The 24,398-nt window shown below is 45.5% G+C and overlaps 1 protein-coding gene across 4 annotated transcripts in view; it reads right to left on the bottom strand.

Annotated features, from left to right (window-relative positions):
• Positions 1-20,819, bottom strand: part of Mphosph9 (M-phase phosphoprotein 9) — a 68,920-nt gene extending 48,101 nt beyond the window's left edge. For 3 of the 4 annotated variants that reach the window (XM_051161465.1, XM_051161466.1, XM_051161467.1), the window contains exons 1-6: positions 20,700-20,819; positions 14,198-14,307; positions 8,532-8,621; positions 7,822-8,345; positions 6,726-6,852; positions 12-105 (exon numbers count right to left, since the gene is read on the bottom strand). In XM_051161465.1, coding sequence (XP_051017422.1) covers positions 12-105; positions 6,726-6,852; positions 7,822-8,306 — 706 coding nt within the window. In that variant the 5' untranslated portion in view covers positions 8,307-8,345; positions 8,532-8,621; positions 14,198-14,307; positions 20,700-20,819. Of the gene's footprint in view, positions 1-11; positions 106-6,725; positions 6,853-7,821; positions 8,346-8,531; positions 8,622-14,197; positions 14,352-17,934; positions 18,122-20,699 lie in introns of those variants that run through there. The other variant, XM_051161468.1, reaches the window with a different exon arrangement.
• Positions 20,820-24,398: the final 3,579 nt, after the last annotated feature.

Here is a 24,398-nt window from a genome sequence, read left to right as displayed (position 1 = left end):
TAATTCCATACCTGTCCCTGTATCTGACATCAAAGAACTTGGGCTTTCCGTTGGTTTGTTGAGGTAAAAGGCACGAGGATGTGCGGCTTCGGCAGCAAGGGCAGGCTGCAAGAGAAGAAAAGCACAGTTGGGGGACAGCTAAATGCACTGGGCACACCCAGGCTGCAGAGGGCACCGTGGAGGACGGCGGTGCAGTGCAGCTCCTCCTTCCCCGTGTCATCTCATCAAGGGTTCTGCGGCCTTTTGATTTTCTGTTTGGTTTGGTGGTAGTTGGGGGCAGGGAATTGTTTTCTGTTTTGTTTTGGTCCCTGTGAAGCTAGAGGGTTCTTAGAAGGAGCTAGAAAGCCAAGGACAGGCGTAATATATAAGTTGGGAGCCAAACTGTATTTACAGTTTGTTATCAATTTCCAGCATGAATTTGAGACATCTGAAATTAGTCACTAGGTTAAAAAAGAAATGGGGCGGGAGAGATGGCCAAGAGGTTAAGAGCACAGACTGTTCCTCCAGAGGTCATGAGTTCTATTCCCAACAACTATATGGTGGCTCTCAACCATCTGTAATGTGATCTAATGCCCTCTTCTGTTGTGCAGGTACACATGCAGGCAGAGCACTGTATACATAATAAATCAATCTTTTTTTAAAAAAAATGAACCTAGTAACCTGTTTACAGCATCACATCTTTAGGAAATCAAATGACTCAAAACCACAGCTGGATAGTATGAACTGCAAATAATAAATCACCTTTGGGTTGTTGTAGACAACATAATCCCGGGGCCGTGGGCACACTAGGCAGAATGCTCCACCCAGGCCTTCTTTTGTTTCTTTGAGACAGGCTCTGGCTTTGTAGGCCAGGACGACCTAAACCTCATTATCTTTGCCAGGCGTGGTGGTACACACCTTTAATCCCAGCACTCGGGAGGCAGAGGTAGGCGGTTCTTTGTGAGTTTGAGGCCAGACTGGTCTACAAGGCAAGTCCAGGACAGCCAAGAGTACACTGAGAAACCCTGTCTCAAAAAACCAACCCCCCCAAAACAAACAAAACAAACAAACAAACAAACAAAAAGCCATCTCATCATCTTCCTGTATTCTGGATAGCATTCCTCTGCGTGTGCGTTGGTACTGAAGACCAAGCCCAACTCGGCCATGCCAGAAAAGCATGTTGCCGTACAAGCTACGCTCTTAGCCCTTGATTCTAGGTTTTGATTTTTATCATCATATATATATATATGGGTATTTTGCCTGCATGTGTGCCTGTGTAGCACTCATGCGCTTGGTGCACACGCAGACCAGAAGGTGGTGTCAGGTCACCTGGGACTAGTATTACAGATGGTTGTGAGCCACCATATGGGAGCTGGGAATTGAACCCAGGTCCTCTGGAAGAACAGCCAATGCTCTTAACCAATGGAGATACCTCTCCAGCCCCACCCATTGGTTGTTTTTTGTTTTGAGACAGAGTCTTGCTCTGCAGTCCAGGCTGGCTTTGGTTCCTGAGCATCCTGCCCTCCTCCCTCAGTGGAGGGACTGCAGGTGGATACTGTCAGGCTCTCAGCCTTCACATCACAAAGAAGTGCCTGCTAGTCCCACAAAGGCTAAAGGTGCCCACTGTCCCTTCTGAGTAAAAAACAAAACAGTGCTGAAGAGGTGGCCCAGAGGTCGAGGGGTTAAGAGCATGTACTCCTTTTGCAAAGGGCCCTAGCTCAGTTCGCAGCCCTCACTCATATCGGACGGCTCACAACCACCTGTAACTCCTCCAGCTGCAGAGGATCCAATGCCATCTTCTGGCCTCTGTAGGTACCTGAAGGAAAGTACACACTCACACAGACACACAGGCACAGACTCACACAGAAACAGACACATCTGAGTGATGGGATTAAAAGGCGTGCGCCACCACTGCCTGGCTTTCACTGGCCTCTTCCAGGTGCTCCTCCTCCTCCTCCTCCTCCATCCTCCAGAAAGAAGAATTCCTGGGCAGTACTTTATTAGAAGGAACAGGCTACTCATAAGCCTGCTGCATAGGGTACCACTCCACCTCTTTCTATCAAGACATAAACTCCTCAGTCATCATCTGTTCCTTAGAACTCCTGACTGTCCCAATCTGGGAACGTGTCTATGGACGACCGATCAAATACTCCCAATAGCCTGGTCTACAAAGCAAGTCCAGGACAGCCAGGTCTACATGAGAAACCCTGTCTTGGGGGGAGAAAATTCAGACCTCACCCTGCTCTGAGGTTCAAGCCTTGAGCAAGGCAGGAGCAAACACATGCCATGCACTAACACCCTGCCATACACAACTGCTGGTGCAACCTTCTGAGCAAACCAATACCCACCATCCCTAAAAGGACATCCACCGAAGAAAAGGGCCACTTGAGAGTAAAAGCACGATTCAGCAAAGGCCTTCTAAACATAAGTCCTCTTAGGCAAAGATGCTGGCCTGAGCCCAGCTCAAGGACTCGCTGATGAGGAGCGCAGTCTAAAGGCCAATCTGAGAAACCCAAGTCCTTCGGCCCATTGAGAAGGAAACAAAGGGCCACAGAAACAAAGAACAACTTAGCCCTGGATAACGCTTGTGCCACACAATACACAAAGTCAAGATAGACTTCGAAGTAACTATTTCCCAGAATAAACCAGCATTGTGCAGAAGAAGCAGCTCATCAGAGGGGAATTCTGATAACAGTCCCCTTTGTGGAACAAAACTGAAAGCACTTGGGCAGACAGAGGCTCAGTAAACAGTTTCCAACTTCTGCGAACCCAGAATCCTCCAACAAAGAAATGTATCGGGCAGGCAGGTCCCACGTCACCAGCCAGAATCACCTCAAAATCACCTACAGTTCATCGACACCAAAGAACCTTGATTTCCTCAAATGATTTAATGCCTGGCATATCTGCCATGAGGAACAATGAATCCAGGAGATGATAGTGGAAATCACCCCTCTGAGGCTGGAGAAATGGCTCAGCAGTTAAGAGCACTGACTGCTCTTCTGAAGGACCCAGGTTCAATTCCCAGCACCCACATGGCAGCTCATAACTGTCTGTAACTCCAAGATCTGACACCCTCAAACAGACATACATGCAGGCAAAACACCAATGTACATAAAATTAAAAAATAAATATTAAAAAAGAAAAAAGAAATCACCCTTTGGGTTCACCCCTCCTTTGGCCACCCTAGTGGGAGTGCAGGGTAGATCAGCGGCAAGGGGCATGGTCAGCAGTGCGAGGGTGGTGGCTGCTGGCCTGACTGATGAGGACAGCCAGGCAAAGCCTGCTCTTCCAGACACACCACACAACCAAACCACTCAGGGGCCTCTTAGGGACCCCCCAGACAGGTGTCTATGAATATAAATCTCCTTCACGGGCAAACCCACCGGCTAGCAGTCACAACATCTAGCAGCAGCAGCCCGGATGAGTACACTTCTAAATCACAGGTGACTCCAACGTGCAGCAAAGTTTGGGAACTGGGAGGTAATATAAAATAGCAGTCACAACCTGAGACTCTCCCAGGAGTAAACGCCAAAAAGTCTTGGGGTTAAGACTACTGTCTGTGTGGCAGTAGACATGCACTCAGCATGTCCACACATAGAAAGGAGGATGGGCATGGTGCGGGGCTACGTCCCCATGTAATCCTAGAACTCAGAAGGCAGAGGCAGGAGAATCACAAGTTGGAAGGCAGCCTCATCTGTTTGAGACCCTGTCTTTGGGGAGTGAAGAATGAGATGTCATTTAAGTGTTAAGTTTTACAAAACAGAAGAAAGTGGGGCTGGAGAGATGGTGCTCAGAGGCTAAGAGCACTGGCTGCTCTTCCAGAGGTCCTAAGTTCAATTCCCAGCAACCACATGGTGGCTCACAACCATCTATAAGAAGATCTGGTGCCCTCTTCTGGCCTGCAGTTGTACATGCAGACTCAACACTGTATACAGGGGGCTGGAGAGATGGTTCAGTGGTTAAGATAGCTATCTGTTCTTCCAGAGATCCTGAGTTCAATTCCCAGCAACCACATGGTGGCTCACAACCATCTGTAATAGAATCTGAATCCCTCTTCTAGTTTGCATGAGACAGAACACTCATATACGTAAAATAAATAAATCTTTAAAAAAAAACATTGTATACAGAATCTTAAAAACAAAAAATAAAAAACAGAAAAAACTATTAAGTAGACAAACATTCTCCCTTTATGCCAAACAACTACAAAGAAAATAGCAATTTTCTACGCCAATCTCCAAATAGTCTCAGACTATTGTTTTAAAAAATGATATCCCACTACTGTTGGCAAAGTAGTTCAAAATAAGAGACCCACCCACAGCACTAACGGCCTCTCCAGACTACAACGACAGCAAGAGCAATGGCAGGCTTCCGTGGCTTCAGAAGCACATGCAGTTCACAGAGTTTCATTCATCTTCATCTCTATCCTCTTCAGCACCAACCTGGAGAGGCCCGTGACCTGTAGCACTAGGAAACCCACACAGTACAAGCTGAATGTGTGCTGAACCCCTGTAATCTGCACACCTGAGACTCTGAGGCAGGAGGATTAGCACGAGTTCAACACTACCTGGGCCACAATGTTAGAGTCTGACTCAAAAAAAAAAAAAAAAAAAGGGAGGGGGCGTGACACTACAAATAGAGAAATAGGTAATTCCTTTAAAAGTCTGAGCATATCCAGGCATGGTGGCACGCACCTTTAATCCCAGAACTCAAAAGCAGATATAGGCGAATCTCTGTGATCTCTAAGCCAGCCTGGTCTACATAGTAAGTTCCAGCCAGCCAGGGCTATGAAGAGAGACCCTGCCTCAAAAACTAAAATTAAATAAAAATTTCAAAAGGCTGAGGGACAGGACAGTGAGATGCTCACATGGTACAGGTGCTCACTGGCTCTCCTGACAGCCTGAGTTCAATCTTCAGCTCCTGGCTCTCAAATGTCCACTGACTTCTACATGCAGACTTAGTGTGCACACCCATAACTTATATATACAAATAAATAAACAGCAAGTGACTAGATAAAGAACAATTTAAGGGGATGGAGAGATGGCTTAGAGGTTAAGAACACTAGCTGTTCTTCTAAAGCTCCTGAGTTCAATTCCCAGCAACCACATGGTGGCTCACAAACATCTATAGTGAGATCTTCTGGTGTGCAGGTATACATGCAGCTAAAACACTATATACATAATAAAAAAATAAATCTTTGGCCAGGCGTGGTGGCCCACACCTTTAATCCCAGCACTTGGGAGGCAGAGGCAGGTAGATCTCTGTGAGTTCAAGGCCAGCTTGGTCTACAAGAGTCCAGGGCCACCAAGATAACACAGAGAAACCCTGTCTCAAAAAAAAAAAAAAAAAAGTCAAACAATTTAAAGGCAGGCATCATAGCACACTCCTTGGATCCTAGCACTTGGAAGACAGAGGTAAGTGGATCTCTGTGAGTTCAAGGCCAGCCTGCTCTACAAAGCGAGTTCAGTGAAGCCAGGGCTATTACACAGAAAAACCCTGTCCGTCCCCAAAAAGAAAAAGTTAAAGACCAAGGAACTCTTTTATTTTGTTGTTTCGGTTTTTTTTTTTTTTCAAGACAGGGTTTCTCTGTGTAGCCTTGGGTGTCCTATTACTCAAACTCACAGGGATCTGCCTGCCTCTGCCTCCCCAGTACTGAGATTAAAGGCGTGCGCCACCACCACCACACTACTGAGAAACTCTTACAACTTTTAAATTCAATTTTTGCCATAGATTAAGGTATATTCAGAGTGATCAGGACACAGCCCATTTTTTAAAAAAAGATTTATTTATTTATTATTATGTATACAGCACTCAGCCTGCAGGCCTCATTAGAGATCACATTATAGATGGTGGCACAGGTCATTTTTAAAGGACCTGACCTTCTCAGCTTGCACAAAAACCTGACCTAGGAACCTCCATGAATGACACTAAGCAGTGCTATCCCATTACAGTGTAGGCTATGACTGCAATAAACACATGCTGGAACCTTGTATCTATGACCCTTTAATGAATTGAGTTGCTGGGTGAGCAAAAAGTTCCACATGGAGCATAAACATTTAATCTTGCAGAGTACGGTGGAGTGCTACGGCGATTCCTGCTATCAGGAGGCTGGGAGGCCGAAGAGGAGGCAGCGCAGGCTATAAGGCAAGCCCAGCCACAAGGAAGAAAGACCTATTACTAATTAACAATCCAAATTGTAAAATCAGAATTGTGCAAACTTCAGCAATTTTAAGAAAGTTATTTCAAGTGCTCAGCACATACAGCACTACTTGTTGCAGCGCACTAGTAATATACACTATTTGAAGATGTGCTTTAAAGTGCTGGGAAACAGACCTAGGGACTCATGCCAGACAAGTACATGGTAGCTCACAAACACCAGTGACTCCTCAGAATCTGATGCCCTCTTCTGGCCTCCAGGGGCGTTGCACGCATGTGGTGCACTAACACGCATGCAAGCAAACACATGAAATTAAGTTAAGTCTTTTTAAAAAAGAGATTCAGCCGGGCATGGTGGCGCACGCCTTTAATCCCAGCACTCAGGAGGCAGAGGCAGGTGGATCGCTGTGAGTTCGAGGCCAGCCTGATCTACAAAGCGAGTCCAGGACAGCCAAGGCTACACAGAGAGATGTTGCCTCAAAAATAAATAAATAAATAAACAGATTCATAAATAAACAAATGAACACAACCACACCAGTCCCAGTGTAACCATCAGGAGACGTGACATCCGTGAAGAGCCCCATATCACCTACTGTTTCAGCTGCAGGCTTCTGGTGTGGCTCGCCCCCTGGCTTGGGTCTTGAGCAGCCATCTTCTGAATGTGCGTGCTTCAGCTGGTTCTGCTTCAGCTTTTGTGCCCATGATGTTATAGACTTAGTACTTAAAAAGAGAAATACAATTACTTTCTTTTCTTTTTCTTTCTTTCTTTCTTTTTTTTTTTTTTTTTTTTTTTTTTTTTTGATTTTTCGAGACAGGGTTTCTCTGTGTAGCCCTGACTATGTGACTTGAACTCACAGATATCCATCTGCCTCTGCCTTCCTGAGTGCTAGGATTAAAGGTGTGCGCCTCCTTATGTATATGGCTATTTTACCTGCATGGTATATATGTGCACCACATATGTATAGTGCCCGAGGGGCCCAAGAGGAGGTGCTGTACAACTGGAACTGCAATACAGTCATTAGCTGCCATGTGGTTGCTGGAACAGAACCCAGGTCCTCCACAAGAGCAGCCGGAGCGCTTAACTGCCGAGCCCTCTCTCCAGCCCCACATTCCACAGTCTTAAAGCACTGCACACGGGAAGAGTCGGGAGTCATTTGTACACAGGACTTGTTTACTTCAGTTCTCCACATGCACCACGTAAGAGTCAGACTTTAATGGTAAAACGTATTTGTGTCAGGGCTGGAGAGATGGCTCAGAGGTTAAGAGCGCTGGCTGCTCATCCAGAGGTCCTGAGTTCAATTCCAGCAACCACATGGTGGCTCACAACCATCTGTGACATCTGGTGCCCTCTTGTGGCCTGAGGCAGATCACCGTAAATATAATAAAGTAAATCTTTCAGTTTTTCAAGACAGGGTTTCTCTGTGTTATCTTAGTTGTCCTGGACTTGCTGTGTAGACCAGGCCGGCCTCCAACTCACAGCAATCCACCTGTCTCTGCCTTCTAAATGCTGGAATTGATCAAAGGCATGCGCCACCACGCCCGGCTAAATAAATCTTTAAAAAACCTGATTTGTGTCCAAATACATCTCATTCTGCTGTGGACCAAATAAAAAAGAACATTATCTACCATATTCTAAATGTCATTAATAAATGAGTAAACCCTTCAAATGACAGAGGAGTTTTGACCTACCTATTTGCTTTTCCACTGTATACTTCAGAAATCTTGTTTTCACCAAGAAAATTATGTTCAAATTCACCAGGAAAAGTGGAGATGTCTTCCTTTAGAGATGCACAAAGCTCTTCAGGGGTCTGTGCAAAAAAGTTTATGGCTGCTGCGCCACCTGCAGGGGCATGTGCCTGCACCCCAGGGACTGCACGCTGCCCCTGGGAAGCCACCTCGGGCTCAATGGGTGCCGTGGGCTCCTTAACCTTGTGGGCGTTCATCTCCAGGATGCAGAAGGTGCCGTAGCCACTACTCACTGAGCTGCTGTCCACATTGCAGTCTGGGTGGGACGTGGACACGTCTGGCTGTGTCTCGGGCTCCTTAGACTCTGGGTAACTGATGAAAGACTCATTTCTCTCGCTGTTTTCAGAAAAGAAGCCCATTTGGCTTTCTGAGGACACCTGTTGGCTCACAGAACTGCCGCTGCAGGAAGGCCAGGAAGCACTGCTCATCTGCAGCCTCACTAACCTCCTTATCTCTTCCTGTATTCTCTGAAAACAGAAAGGGTTAATAACAAATACATTAAACTTTTTTTTTAAATGTTAAGGCCATGTTTCAATATATGCTATTACTCTGAGTGTGATGTCTTATCTTCATAAGCAAAATTAATGAATGCCTAAGCTGTTTTTGTCTGCAAATCTCACTGATAAAAAGCATCAATGTTCAGGGCAACTCACCTGGATCTGCCTGTGGAACTGCTCCTGCTGGGCGACAATCTGCTCCTGGCACTGCCGCTCAACCACACTGAACAGCTGCAACCACCTGGCCTAAGAAATTATAAAGAATCTTCACTGAACGTAATTTTAACCTAAGACATCATAAGAAAAATGCTCTAGTAAGAAACACGCCCCCCTTCTCAGTCTGATTTTTTTCAGACACAGCCTCACTCTGTAGCCCAGGCTAACCTGAAACCCATTATGTAGCCCAGGCTGGGCTCAATCTCACAGTAATTCTCCAGCCTCCCAAATTCTGGGATTACAGGTACCAAACCTAGGAAAAACACTCTTCTTTTAGTGAAAAATTTATAGGCCAATTTAAATAGTTCAAAATAAGCATTTAGTGCAATACTACAAAAGCAGACATTTGTTTGGTTTTTCGAGACAGTTTCTTGTGTAGCCTTCCTGTCCTGGGCTCGCTTTGTAGACCAGGCAGGCCTCGAACTCACAGAGATCTGCCTGCCTCTGTCTCCTCAGTGCTAGGATTAAAGGGCTGCACCACTACTGCCTGGCTACAAAAGCAGAGGTTAAAGAATCTGGGGTTTTTGTTGTTGTTGTTTTGGTTTAGTTTGGTTTGGTTTCTTTGGTTTTTCGAGACAGGGTTTCTCTGTGTACCTCGGCTGTCCTGGACTTGCTTTGCAGACCAGGCTGTTCTCGAACTCACAGAGATCCACCTGGCTCTGCTTCCCAAGTGCTGTGAGTTCGAGGCCAGCCTGGTCTACGAAGGGAGTCCAGCACAGCCAAAGCTACACAGAGAATCCCTGTCTCAAAAAATCAAAAATAAATAAATAAAAAGAATTTATATTACACACACACAGAGACACCCCAAGGTGAACATATGAAGGTTGGAGGACAACTTGTTGAAGATTCTTTCCTTCCAACATGGTACCCAGAGGGTGAACTCAGGTCATCAGGCCTGGAGGCCAGCATCCTTACCTGCTGAGCCATCTCACCAGTCCTTTTATTTCTGGTTACTAGAGCATTAGATATAGATAGTACCAGGTACAATAGTACATACCTATAGTCCCAGGACTCACCAAGCTGAGGCTGAAGGATCTTGAAACTGACTAGGACTGTACATGGAAAGAAAAGAGCTGATAGGTGTACTTTGTGCATGTGTGTATGTGTACACATGTGTGTGCGTTCATGCATACATGCACATATATAAAAACCAGAAGGGGTGAACTTCAAGTGTTCTTCCTCAGGAGATACCCATCTTGTTGTTTTAGTTTTGGTTTCTCTCTCTCTCTCTCTCTCTTTTTAATTTATTATATATACAATTTTCTCCCTGCATGTGTGCCTGCCTGCCAGAAGGAGGCACCAGATCTCATTATAGATGGTTATGAGCCACTATGTGGTTGCTGGGAAATGAACTCAGGACCTTTGGAAGAGCAGCCAGCGCTCTTAACCTCTGAGCCATCTCTCCAGCCCCTTGCTTTTGTTTTTTCAAGACAGCGTTTTCCTTTGTAGCTCCGGCTGTCCTGGAACTTGTTCTGTAGACCCGGCTGGCCTCCAATTCCTAATTCCACCTGCTTCTGCCTCCCTAGTGCTCGGACTGAAGGTATGTGCCACCACCACCCAGCAGCCCACCTTGTTTTCTGAGACAGGGTGTCTCACTGGGACCTGAGACTTGCCAACTATGCAAGGAGTCCCAGCTCTGGCTCTAGAGCATTAGGGCTACAAGAACCACAACCTTACCCAACTTTTTATGTGGGTACTAGGGATCAAAGTAAGGTACCTATGCTTATGCGGCAAGCCCTTTATTAACCAGCTACCTCCAGCCTCTAGATTTGTCCTCAGTTCCTCATCCTTTCCCCTTATAAACGCTAATGATTTCTGTAAGTACTGAAATGTACCCAGAAGAATCTCACATCCTAAAACAGAAATAAAATAGTTTCATGCTCACTGAAGCATTCCAAGCCCTGCAGAGCTCCAAGTGCAAAGAATAGAAAGCTGATTCTCTGGAGCCCCGTGGGACTGAATTCTACTGCACTTCAGAGTCCACATTAGGTCGTGATTCCCCCAAGAGAGGTGAGCACTTCCCTAAGGAGACATGTAGCGAGACAGGGCACACACTCTCCAAAAGGACGAATCCATCTTAAGTCTGGTACCTGCTGAGCAGCAGGGGGCACAATGTGCAGTGAAGGGACACACAGTATCAACAGGAGCCATGCTGAAAACCAGCTGCCTGGCTGCCCATCTGACGCCTCCTGCTCACGGCCTGCTTGCCGTCCACCAGCCCTTCCTTAGTCTTAGGGCATGTAGTACTGCCTTCTACCTCCCAGCTTTGGAAGTGCACTGCCCTCGACCTGGAACTCTCTCTCTCCCCGTTCCTCACACGACCACTGCCCTCCCAACCCACAATCCCAGACTATCTCCTGCTCCCTCTATCCCAAGCATTTCTTTCTTGTGTCCATTTTATAGTAAAAAACTAATTCGGGCAGTTTTGTGCATACTGCCCCAAAGAAATTTACATCTGTTTCAGAAATGAACCTGGTCACTAGCTCAGAAAAGCCATTACTCTACATCTCAGTCATCAGGGCACGGATAATAAACTCCCTCTCATAGCTGCTACCTTTAGTGAGTATATAAACTGTAGAAACGCCACGGACATACTATCAACATGGATGTGGCACTTAGATACTATAGTCAAATTCTGTGCTATATGCAACTTCCATCTCCTTTATCACAGTTAGGTAGGTGTGTGTGTGTGTGTGTGTGTGTGTGTGTGTGTGTGTTTGTACATATGTGCCCAAGCACATCAGCAGGTATGCATCGCTGCAGACTGACCTTAGGCCAAGGTGAATAATAAACAAGTCTTCTACTACCTATACTAATGGTTTTTGTTTTTCTGTTGTTGGTGGTGGTTGTTTTGTTTTGTTTTTTTAACAGTTTCACTGTGTATTCCTGGCACTTGCTAGACCAGGGTAGCTTTGAACTCACAGAGATCTGCCTGCCTTTGCCTCATGAGTGTTGGATTTAAAGGCATGTGCCAACACCTATACTAATTTTTTTAACCTATGCTAATTCTTAAAAGTTAAAATAGGTTATTTTATCTGTAAATTTCACTTCAGAACAATATGAACAGCTTTTACTTTAAAAGAAAACAAAAAAAGCTATAAAAAAAGATGTCTCCAGGTCTAACAAGAGTGAGTGCAAGCTGGGTGTGGTGTCGCACCCCTTTAATTCCAGCACTCAGGAGGCAAAGACAGACAGATCTCTGTGAGTTCGAGGCCAACCTGCTCTACAAAGTGAGTCCAGGACAGCCAAGGCCACACAGAGAAACCCTGTATCAAAATAACAAAAAATAAAAAAGAAAGAAAAGAAAGAAAGAAAGAAAAAGAAGAATGCTACAAACAGTCTAATACATTACATGGCAAAGAGACAATGATTTAAATATTTACTATTTTCATCCTATAACTTATTATTGTACATATAATCCAAGTACTAAATGCTAAGGCAAACTAAGGATACTGTTGCTCTACCTACTCAGAATAAGGAAGGTTTTGTGAGCCTGATATGGTGGTGCACACCTGTGATCCTAGCACTCAGGGAGGCCAGGGCAGGCAGATCTTTATGAGTTCGAGGTCAGAGTGAGTTCCAGGACAGGCAAGGCTACACAGAGAAACCCTGTTACTGGTCACAGCTAATGAATAGACAGACACAGGAAAAACAGTTCATCAAACCTGTTTTCCCCAGACGCTGGGTTAGAACCTAGAGCCTCATGCATGCTAAGCACGTACCATGCCACTGAGCTACCCCAGACCAGGTCATCCTGTGTCTTATCAGCATCACATCACAAGGACCTTTTATAGGTCTTCCCCATTAGCTCAGTGATTGTTACGTGGAAAGACTGAAAAGCTGCCAACTACGGGCGCTCAAACCTGCAATCTGAGCCCTTGGGAAGCTAAGGCAGGAGGACCGTAATGAACTGGAGGCCAGGCAGGCTACAGGATGAATTCCAGCATCCCAGGCTAGGGTGAGAATTCCAGCATCCCAGGCTAGGGTGAGAATTCCAGCATCCTAGGGTAGGGTGAGAATTCCAGCATCCTAGGCTAGGGTAAGAATTCCAGCATCCCAGGCTAGGGTGAGAATTCCAGCATCCTAGGCTAGGGTGAGAATTCCAGCATCCCAGGCTAGGGTGAGAATTCAGCATCCCAGGCTAGGGTGAGAATTCCAGTATCCTAGGCTTGCGTGAGAATTCCAGCATCCTAGGCTAGGGTGAGAATTCCAGCATCCCAGGCTAGGGTGAGAATTCCAGCATCCTAGGCTAGGGTAAGAATTCCAGCATCTCAGGCTAAGGTGAGAATTCCAGCATCCCAGGCTAGGGTGAGAATTCCAGCATCCCAGGCTAGGGTGAGAATTCCAGCATCCCAGCTAGGGTGAGAATTCCAGCATCCCAGGCTAGGGTGAGAATTCCAGTATCCCAGGCTAGGGTGAGAATTCCAGCATCCTAGGCTAGGGTGAGAATTCCAGCATCCCAGGCTAGGGTGAGAATTCCAGTATCCCAGGCTAGGGTGAGAATTCCAGCATCCTAGGCTAGGGTGAGAATTCCAGCATCCCAGGCTAGGGTGAGAATTCCAGCATCCCAGGCTAGGGTGAGAATTCCAGCATCCCAGGCTAGGGTGAGACCCTGATTCAAACTACCACCCACCCCACCCCCAAAAAAACTCTGAAAAGTGATTACATTTGGGATGTGGCTGCTACTGAACTCTTAACCCGGAAGTCATTCTTTACACCTTATATTCTAAAAACACAAGTTTTGGTTCTAAAAGTACAATTACTGTGAAACAAAATCATCTACTGCTTAGAGTTCAATAATTATGTTTGCATTTCTACCTCCAACATAGTCTAAAAAGCAAAGAGGCTTGGCCTGTTAGCACACACTTTTAGACCCAGTACTTGGGAGGGAGGCAGAGTCAGGAGACTCTGAGATCGTGGTGGGTTGCAGGCCAGCCTGATCTATACAAAGTGAGCTCCAGGCCAACTAGAGCGACAAAATGAGACCCTTCTCACAAAAAAAAAAAAAAAAAAAAAAAAAGAAGAAGAAGAAGAAAGAAAGAAAATTGAGAAAAGGCCATCTTGAATAATATTCTGCAAAACAAAATTGCTAAGTATCCTCTTAAATGTCAATCTTTAAGGTTTTTTTTCCTGTTTGTTTTTGTAGTGTCCCCACCACCAACCTCCACATGAAGCTTCAACTGTGAGAGGTTCATAAAACTTAACTTTCCATCACAATTTTACCAAAGAAATGGATGCCATGAAAAACAGACAGCTCAACACGTGTTTATAATCAGCATTCAAAATATTCCAAGCAAAGTAGATTTCCATTTTTCAAAAGACATCTCTAGGAGCTGCCCCACAAGACTGCACTTAGTAACAGCTGTAACCACCTGAGGGTGCTGGGAACAAAGACTTGGTTCACAGGGAACGTCCAAATCTGCCCACTGCGGCCATGGTGCTCCTGCGCTATCAACGCCTGGTTAATATGCTCAGTCACTTGACTTTAGCCCCAAGGTTAAGTTATCAGGGTTTTCTGGACATAAATTTCTAACAATTCAGTAGAGCCCCACTGAAACAAAAGTCGTTTCAAGACCCCCCAAAATAAAACAAAATCAGATAGATACCTCACAAGTCTTCCAAAGCTCTGAGTCAGGCCGGCCACTGTTCTGTAGCTCTTGTGTTAACGCAGTGAGGACTTCGACTGTGCCTTGAGTGACAGGTGGCCCGGTCTTCCCTGAGAAAGAGGATACCCCATTTGTACTAAGGTGGGGACTACTTCTGTTGAAACATAAATAATTCAATGGTTTTCTTCATTCAACTGAAGTGTTGAATAATTCAGCAGTGCAAGATCTAGCAGAGCAGTACGCAACCTTGGACACCTAATCCTGCTCATGGCCCCTCCTTTGAGAACCTGACCACAAAGGCAGACAGGACACTCTCACTCCTTTATGAACGGCGCAGAGAGACCTCCTCCAGCGCGGGGGAGCGCCCCACAGCCCAGCACAATCTACAGGCAGTCGTCCCAGCTTCCCTGAATTACTCCAGAGGATCATTTGGCCCACTTTAAACAGCCCTCCATTGTGCACCAAGGGTTTTCTCTCACGTTGCCCAGAACAAGTCGAGTCTTAGTAACCAGACCCTGGTTTGCTGTGATAAGCTTATGCTTATCACAGAACTACCTTTGAGTGAGAGCTCTGCCAAGCTAATTAGCAGCCAATATTCAGGATTTATTGGCCTGTGTGGTGTGTGGTAGAACACTAATTCTTTCCAGAAGACTTCTTTTCCAAATGTGGGTCGACTCTAGATTTGCTTATAAACATCCCCAAGCACAATTCAGTACATCAAAATCTATCTAGTAGATGAAGAGGCAATTTTTTTTTTTCTTTTTCCTTTTTTCTTTTCTTTTTTTCCGTTTTTTGAGACAGGGTTTCTCTAGGTAGCCTTGGCTCACTTTGTAGAGCATGCTAGACTCCTGGACTCACATTGTAGACCATGCTAGACTCAAACTAACAGAGATCCACTTGCCTTTGCCTCCTGAATTAATAGTTTATTTTTATTTTACGTGCATTGGTGTTTTACCTACATGTATACCTATGCGAAGGTGCTGGACCCCTCACCCCTCAAATGGAGTTACAGACAGCTGTGAACTGCTATGTGGTTGCTGGGAATTGAACCCAGGTCCTCTGGAAGAACAGCCTGTACTCTTAACCACTGAGCCATCTCTTTCCTAATTTATGATTTGTTTGTTTGTCAGCCCCATATATGCTAGGCTGGCCCTAAACTCACTATGTAGAAGAGGGTGACCATGGACTTCTGTTCTTTCTGCCTTTTCCTCCCAAGTGCAGGAATTACAGTCAGGCGCCATGATGCCCAACTTCTGCTGTGCTACCAAGAGAACCAGGGGTTTCCTGCATGCCAGACAAACACTCTGCCAATGAAGCTACATTCCCAGACCATGGGCAATTTTATTTACTTATTGAGTAGGCCTGCTTTGTTTTACACACACACACAGCCCAAAATGAAAATACTAAAATAATGGCATTAAGACAAGAATAAACAAAATTTCAAGTGCAATAATATAATAAAATCTTTAAAATATATGTTGTCCATAAGAACTTTACAGAGTCTCAATAATTGAGTTTCAACATGTTGGACTTAACTGTCAGTACAAGGGAAGAAGGATACAATTCAACGACATTAATTTCATGAGAAAAGCACATTTAGGTTCCTCCAAGCAATTCAAGCACTACATTCTTTTTTTTTTTTTTTTTTTAAGATTTATTATGTATAGTGCTCTGCCTGCATATACACCTGCAGGCCTGAAGAGGGCATCAGATCACATTTGGGAATTGAACTCAGGGCCTCTGGAAGAGCAGCCAGTGCTCTTAACGTCTAAGCCATCTCTCCAGTCCCCTCAAGCACACTACATTCTAGAAGTGGGTGCCAGAGGGGCCACCAAATGAGACAAGAAGTGAAATGAGGCCAGCGTTCAGCTTTCAAGGTAGAGAGCCCTGCAGCAGGCATCTCTTCTGGTTCATTTCTCATCTCTGTACAGTCTTCTCTCACCCCACCTCACGCCATGTGGCGTTACACAGTCTTAAAGCTGCTTCAGACTTCTCACAGGGAAGGCCGAGAAGGAACAAGTTTAAAGCAGTTTATTTATAATACACAATGTCTCCAAAATGTTTATATTTAAAGCTACCTGACCCTCTGCCAAGGGTAGTAACACAAGCCTTTGTCCTAGCACTCTTAGGGGTAGAGGCAGGCGCATCTCTGAGTTAGAGGCCAGCCTGGCCAACATAGCGCGTTCCTGGACAGGCAATGCTACATAGAGAAACCCTGTCTCAACACCAAAAAAGAAAAAGAAAAAAGAAAGAAAATGCAGCCGTGTGTGTGTGTGTGTGTGTGTGTGTGTGTGTGTGTGCGCGCGCGCGCGTGTGTGTTGCACAAAGCTAAGCCATAAGCCCCAACTTTGGAAGCAGCCTCAGGAGGACTGCACAGGCTCCAGGCCAGCATGGTCTACATAGTGAGCTTTCAGTCAATAACTAACTAAATACATAAAACATTTTGTTGGCTATTGACAACTCATAGTCTGGTTTTTTTGTTTGTTTTGTGACTAACACACATTTTCTTTTTTTTTAATATTTTATTTAATTTTAATTTTTATGTGCCTTAGTATGAGTGTCAGATCTTGGAGTTACAAACAGTTGTGAGCTGCCATGTGGGTGCTAGGAATTGAACCCGGGTCCTTTGGAAGAGCAGGCAGTGCTCTTAACCACTGAGCCGTCTCTCCAGCCCCCTAACACACATTTTCAATTGCTACTTCACACACTGGTTGTGATGCTTCTGCAACATAAAATATTATACTATTAATTTAAAATGTAGAAATAATCTGGTATGGTAGCTCATTTTTGTAATCTTAACACTAGGAAGGAGGACTTCCTTGAGTCTGAGGCCAGCCTGAACTACACAGTGAGACTGTCTCTTGTTAAAAACAAAAACAAAAAACCTCTCAGCTCCGTCTCCAGCACCATGTCTGCCTGCACACTGCCATGCTTCCCACCATGATAACAATGGACTAAACCTCTGAACTGTAAGCCAGCCTCAGTTAAATGTTTTTCCTTGTTTAAGAGAGGGGGGTCGGGGGGTGGAGGAAAGAGAAATAGTTAGACAATTATCAGGAAGCAGAGAATCAAAGTTCAAAACTGTGCCTGGCTACATTATGACTCAGGCTAGCCTTGGTTATAAGGGACCCTACCTCAAAAAAACCAAATGCATGTATGTATTTTGTTGTTGTTGCTGTTGCTTTGTTTTTTTAGACAGGGTTTCTCTGTGTGATGGCCCTGGCTCTCTTGTACTCACTTTGTAGACCTGGCCTCAAACTCACGAAGATCTCCTTGTCTCTGCCTCCCAAGTGCCGATATTAAAGGCATGCATCACCATGCCTGGCCTCTGTCACCACATTTTAAAGATAGGCGTATGCGCTGCCAAATAAAAAAGCACAATGCACAGTACAGTGAGCAAAATGAATTTGGGGGATTTGCTTTTGTGAGACCACTGTCTTCCTATGTGGCCCTGGCTGGCCTAGAGTGGGCTACACAGCAACTAAGTTCTTTTCCACAGTGTTCTCCATGCACACGTACGTTTCTCTCTAAGAAATGAAAGCACCACGGAGAAATGGCTGGACACTGTTCACAACTGAATGACTGTACCTCAACAGTTCTTCATCAGAGGTGGGTTGTTTTGTGCTTTCAGGCAAGTCAGCAACTATAATAACTCTGATTAGATCAACTGGTCAGCTCTACAAGCAAAGTTATTTTGCTTTGTTGACTCATGAAAATAGTATCAAACCAATTCTTACCTACTAGCATGTAAGCTCAACCCGAGAGAACAGGGAGTTCTTTTGATATCAGGGTCTACAGAAGGTGAAGTTTTTTGTAAAGTTTCCACCAAATCAAAATTCTCCATATCGTACAAAAATTGTTAAGCTCCGTCATTTGGAAACACTTTTGCTTTTTGTGCAGGAGGAGACTGCTTCCGAGTCTTCTTCAGCCGTATCATCGCCTCCCGGCATCCTCAGCGGCTGACATGCAGCGCTGTGAAATCTGGCACACTTCCAAAGAATCTGAAAGTGAATGGGGAAACTATGTAAAAGGCCACTAAACGCACCCATGATCTCTGGACGCCTTCCAAGTCCATCGACAGTAAGAATAGCAATATTAGGGCTCAGTGGCGAAGAGCACTTGCGAGGCAAGCCTGACCTCCTACAGCTCAAGGAAGTTGAGAACTGACTCCTCTGTCCTCCATGTGCCACACAGGCATGCTCACAAACACACACATATACACAACAAAGTGAGTTAAATTTAAAATGTAAAGGGCGCAGTGGCGCACGCCTGTAATGCCAGCACTCGGGAGGCAGAGGCAGGCAGATCTCTTGGGGGGGGGCGGTGAGTAAAAATAGTAATATTATTCACAATACCCAAAATATAGAAACAACCTCAACGTCCCTCCACAGGTGAAGAGGAAAAGCAATATGGCACATCTATGTGGCGAAATATTACTGGTCCACAAGAAGGGATGTAGCAATGTGTCATGCTTCAAGTACAGAAACACCATGCTAAATTTAAAAAACAATCAAAAAGGCCAGGCAGCGGTGGCGCACGCCTTTAATCCCAGCACTTGGGAGGCAGAGGCAGGTGGATCACTGTGAGTTCAAGGCCAGCCTGGTCTATAAAAGTGAGTCTAGGACAGCCAAGGCTATACAGAGAAACCAGTCTCAAAAAAACAAAAACAAAAAACAATCACAAAAAGAGGGAGAGAAGGGGAAAAAGGGGAGAGAGGAGATCACTGCAGTATGGTTGCTTTTCATTTTAGGGTGATGAAAAGTTCTGCAATTACCTTTTCTTTTCTTTTTTAATTAAACCTCTAGATCATATGCTTCCCAAAGGATGGAGTTTATCTATAGAAATCACGTTTTTAAAGGTAATTTGTAAGAGTCCATTGTCTCCTTCAGGCAATATTTCAGAATTTTGTGTTTAATAATCAAGGTTCTAAATGCACTTATGTAATAAATGGAGCACTTTCAGGCCTGCTTCACTTATTCAGTAAGCTCTACACTGCAGAAGTGCTTGTGGACTTATAAAAGCACTGAAAGAGCTTAACCACTGCCTTTCAGGCGGTGTGCAAGAGCTATTTAACTAGCCAGGCGGTGGTGGCACACACCCTTCACTCACTCCCACCACTCGGGAGGCAGAGGTAGGCAGATCTCTGAGTTCCAGGACAGCTGGGGCGACGTGGAGAAACACTGTCTCAAAAACCAAGCAGAACAAAACAAAAGTTGGATGAACATTTCTCAACACAGAGCCTCTTCTGTACTCTCTGCATGTGTGTTAACTTCCTGAAAGATACACTACTTCCTGCCAAATTAACTAAAACTTTACTGTATCTGGATATACAGAGATAAATTTGCTGTTATAAGCCCAATCATACCTCCTCCTTCCAGAGTTAACTGATTTAAAAAAAAAAAAATGGGAAAAGCGGACGAGGAAAAACAAACAAAAAACCCACGCTGCTTACAAAACGGTTAAGTTTAGAGGCTGCATCAGGAGACCTTTCTCACATTCCAGGGCTTAAAGAACACAATCAGTTCATTCAAGTTGAAACTTGTTCCTTCAGGACAAGTACAGAGGCCAAGGGTAACCAGACCTAACTAAATGGGCTTTGCTTCCCCCTACCCCAGTGTCTAGCCCATCACCAATGACAAATGGGGTATTGAAAAATCCAGGGGCTTCCTCTTCCAACTGGCAACGAAAATACCTGGATTCAAATGACCACAAATTCTCCTGAGAGATGCATCTATAGTCTCATCCTTCCCACCCCCAGTTCCCATCCGCTGAGGTAATCCGGATGCAGGAGATTCAGATAGAAACACTCTTAGAAAATCAATGACGCCTCTCCAGGTACAGAGAAAGGCGAAGGAATTAGGAAAAGGGAAAATCCGCTGTGAATCCGAAATAAACTTGACAGAGAAGGAATAAAGGAACAGACACTTTTATATAAATATGATTTCCAACAAAAAAATAAAATAAAGATGCTTCTGTCGCTCACTGTGCAACCCTTTAGGGTCGGAGCCAGTGAGTGATGGAATTGGTTAATTTGGAAGTTGACTAGGCTTCCTCTTCGCAGGGAGGCTGAAAGAAACCAGCACGAGATGGTTTCGGGTGTTGAAGGCAGACCCTAGTCGCGGGTAGGTAGCGGGCATTGGTTTAAGAACGAAGCCGAGAGGATTCGGGCAGGAGGGATGATGGGCAAGCCTCTCACTCCACCACCACTGTGATTTCCAACGGGAACCCGGGTACCACTGCGGGGAAGGGGGTAAGCACTCACGCCCCTTGCGAAGGCCGCACTCCGATTGGGCGTCGCTGATGTCACTCAAGGGCACGAGTCTTTTCTAGGCGCACGCAACCGTAGAACCACACTCGCAAGTGGACACCGGCTAGCTTTGTGGTAGCCATCATCTCTAGCCTGTCAACGCACCCAGGGGGACCCCCGCGCCCCATCTCTGATTGGATCGTCTAGGACTCAGCCCTCGCGGCACGCAGCTCCCCTCAGGCCGCGACCCCTTACCTGACCTCCTCGCCTCTGCCTATGTGGGGATCCCCAGATTGGCCTCTCGCGACCGTTAAACTCCGAGAGGCGTGCGCGCGCCCGGCGTCTCACCGGCGATTGGCTGCTCGAGCCCGCGAGCGCAGCGCGCGCAGACACCTTCCCTAGTTCCCTGACGCCCAGCTCGCGCCAAAGATGGCAAGGCGACGCCGGAGGCGTGGGAGGGTGGGGCTTCAGGCCAAGGCCTCTGCTGATTGGTTCTCTAGAAACTGAGGGACACGACGTCTCGGTTTCTCGCATGCGTAGTTAGTGAGAATGAGTCCAGCAGGGGAGGGGCAAGCCGCCGGAGGAACGTGACGCATGCGCAGACCTGGAAAACACAGATTTTTTTTTTTTTTTTTTTTCCCCAATCTTCGGTCCACGGTGGTTTAGATCTTTGCTGAATGTTTCCGGTCGGAGGCTGGTGCAGAAACAGGTAAGCGTCTGCAAAGCCAGACTAGGGCTGGTTGCTACTGTCAGAGGCTCTGGAATGAGACCTTGAAGCTGGAACTAACTACTGACCTACTTCCGACTCGCGTCACCTAACTTACATGAGCTCTTTCCAGGACTGACCCCTGAGCTAAGTTGTCTGGACTCACTTTACCCTAAATTTAGGGAGATGGGCTGTGTGTCTCTCCAAGAACCTGGCGCGAGGAGAGGAGGAGAGTTCGCTGCCCTGGAGAAGATAGTTTCCCGGAGGCCCAAGTTTGAAAAACGGGTCAATCGATACTCAGCTACTTATTAAGTGGAATTCGTCTCGCAGCAACTCCGGTACTCGGAATAGCAAGCACGTAGTATCCTGGCCTTAGCAGGGGCTTGGGCACTGTCATTTAAGTGCGCAGGGTTGCTACTAAAAAACCAGCATGCTGGAAAGGTATTTGCCCTTGAAATGACAAACCTACCAAGAAACACCCTTTCTCATCCTCTCCTCCTTAAAATGCCCACCACTTAGCAGCAGCAGCAGCAGCATTATTGACGGTCTCACTATATAGCCCTGGCTTCCCTGGAACTCCCTGTGTAGACCAGGCTAGACTTCAGCTCAAACTTGGGTAGGCAGATATTTTTCAACAGTGAAACTTAAGTAGCCATCACAGGTGTATGCCAGATCTAAAGCTTAAATAGATCAAAACTCCATTGATCCTTCCACCCATTAATATAATGACCACACACCGAACCAAAGTCAAATTATTTTTAAGCACACAGATTTATTTTAATTTATTTGTATTTTTATTGTTTTGTGTGTCTATGTGAGGGTGTTGGATCCTGGAGTTACAGACTGCTATGAGGTGCCATGTGAGTGCTGGGAATTGAACCCAGGTCTTCTGGAAGAGCTTACAGTGCTCTTAACCACTGACCCATCTCTCCAGCCCCAACGCACAGATGTTTTTAATGACCTCATATTTCAAAATGTCTTATCACTTATTTCAGTTGGTCCTTAAATCTATGACTAATAATCTATTATTCAATCTACTAGACTCTAATAAGAGACACAGCAATCTTGCACTCAAATAAGTGAGATTTGTGAACTCCAGTCAGAGAAAGGAGTGTACCTCCTACAGGTGACTATTAAACCCGAAGGTAGCTACTACTAGTTACTAACCATACAGAAGGCATGGCCACAACCCCAGAAATGTTTTGTAAACTTGAGAGGTTTTGATCTTTTTGTTGTGCGTTTTTTTTTTTGTTTGTTTGTTTGTTTGTTTTGTTTTTTTTCCCTATTATGATTTTGGGTAGTATCATTTTTGTTGAATTTGGTTTTGGTTTTTGAGAGACAGTCTCTTATGTGCCAGGTTGACCTGAAATTGACTGTGTAGCCAAGGCTAACATTGTGCTCTTGATCCTCCTGCCTCAACCTCACGAACCCTGGGATGGCCAGCCAGTGTGCACCGCCATAGGCAGCTTCAGTATATTCTTTTCAGGTAAGTTGTAGAGAATTCCTTTTTAATGTGTTAAGTCAAATGTTCAGGAACTAGCACTATGATTAAACTGTGATTCCATTAACTGACAGATAAGGGCGTTCGTGGCATGTTTCTTACCTCAGGTAGAGCTTTCTGGTAAGGTCTCGTCCATTCCTTTTTTTTTTTTTCTGGTGTAGTCAATCCTCCTACCACTCAAGTGCTGGGATTAGCTCTGTCTCCTGTTTCATGGTCAGACTTGCTTCAGGGTTGTTACTTTGTGTCCTTGATTTTTTTTTTTTTTCTTTTTTTTCTTTTTTATAGCTAACAGTTTATCTAGGGAGCCGGCATCTTTCACAGCAAAAAATAAGAAGCATAGAACTTTAAAGCTGTAGCTTGCCTAGTGAGCATGGAAACCAATCAGGTTTCTATTTGTTTCTTTTTTTTTTTTTTTTTTTTGTTTTTCGAGACAGGGTTCTATTTGTTTCTTTTTGTGGTGCTGAGAACCCATAGCTCAACAGTTACTCTGCCCTGGGGCTACATTTCCAGCCCTGTGCCTGTTTTCTGCTGTAGTCCATACCTCCTACCGTTAGTTATGTTTCAAGCAGGGTTTGGCCTGATCAAGGCAGCTCCGTCTGTCAGGTGAAGCTGCTGAGAAGACGGGCTGTAATTTTGGCATCATAATGATCTCCTTGGCACCGGATTTCATGGACGAGAATTATGACCTGGCATTTTCATGGTTTCCAGGGATTTCTTAAATTGGAGCAAAACAAGCAAAATACTTTGAAGGTCACTTTTCTAGATGCCTTTTCGCTTTCATTTTGTTTGTTTGTTTGTTTTGGTGTTTTGTTTTGTTTTGTTTTGTTGAGACAGGGTCTCTCTGTGTTAGCCTTGGCTGTCCTGGACTCGCCTTGTAGACCAGGCTGGCCTCGAACTCACAGTGATCCGCCTGCCTCTGCCTCCTAAGCGTTGGGATTAAAGGCGTGCACCACTTTCATCTTTTTTTTTTTTTTTTTTTTTTTTTTTTTTTTTTTTTTTTGGTTTTTCGAGACAGGGTCTCTCTGTGTAGCCTTGGCCATCCTGGACTCACTTTGTAGACCAGGCTGGCCTCGAACTCACAGCGATTCGCCTGCCTCTGCCTCCCGAGTGCTGGGATTAAAGGCGTGCGCCACCACGCCCGGCTACCACTTTCATCTTTTAAAGGCCCATGAATAGTTGTTTTGCAGACTAGGCTTAGACCATCAGACCACAGTTTAAGTGGTTTGTGAGTCAAGGACTCCTCAGTTGTGTGGTTTAGGGGTTGACGTGCTAGCATTTGCGTGTAGTAGAAGCATTATGTCTGTGGCAACACACAGGGTATCATCTTCCTCTCACACGTGAGGACACATGACCATAGGAGTAGAGTAAGGGAATCCCAGCTCCAGGCATGACTGCCACAGAGTTCACACTCATCCTTCATGGTAGCACAGGCTTGCCATCCCATAACTTGGGATGCTGGAGCAACAGGATCATGGGACTAAGGCTAGCCTGGGCTATACAGGAAGACTATCTTAAAATAAGACATTGACAGGCTGAAGAGTGGCTGTAGTTGAAGGCCTTGCTACTCAAACCCGAGGACCAGAGTTTGGGTCCCCACAACTCCCCTGAAATGCCCAGTGAGCTTGGTAACCAGCCAGTAATTCCAGCCTCGGAAGGCAAAGACAGGGGAGTCCCCAGAGCCAGCTGCCTAGAGAGGGTAACCTTCCCAGCATACGCTTCGGGCCCTGGCATGCACGTGTTCACACAC

Source organism: Acomys russatus, chromosome 19 (genome assembly GCF_903995435.1).
Source record: "Acomys russatus chromosome 19, mAcoRus1.1, whole genome shotgun sequence".
Lineage (NCBI taxonomy): Eukaryota > Metazoa > Chordata > Mammalia > Rodentia > Muridae > Acomys > Acomys russatus.
The sequence above is the reverse complement of the archived record's forward strand: the minus strand, read 5'-3'. Positions and strand labels throughout refer to the sequence as shown.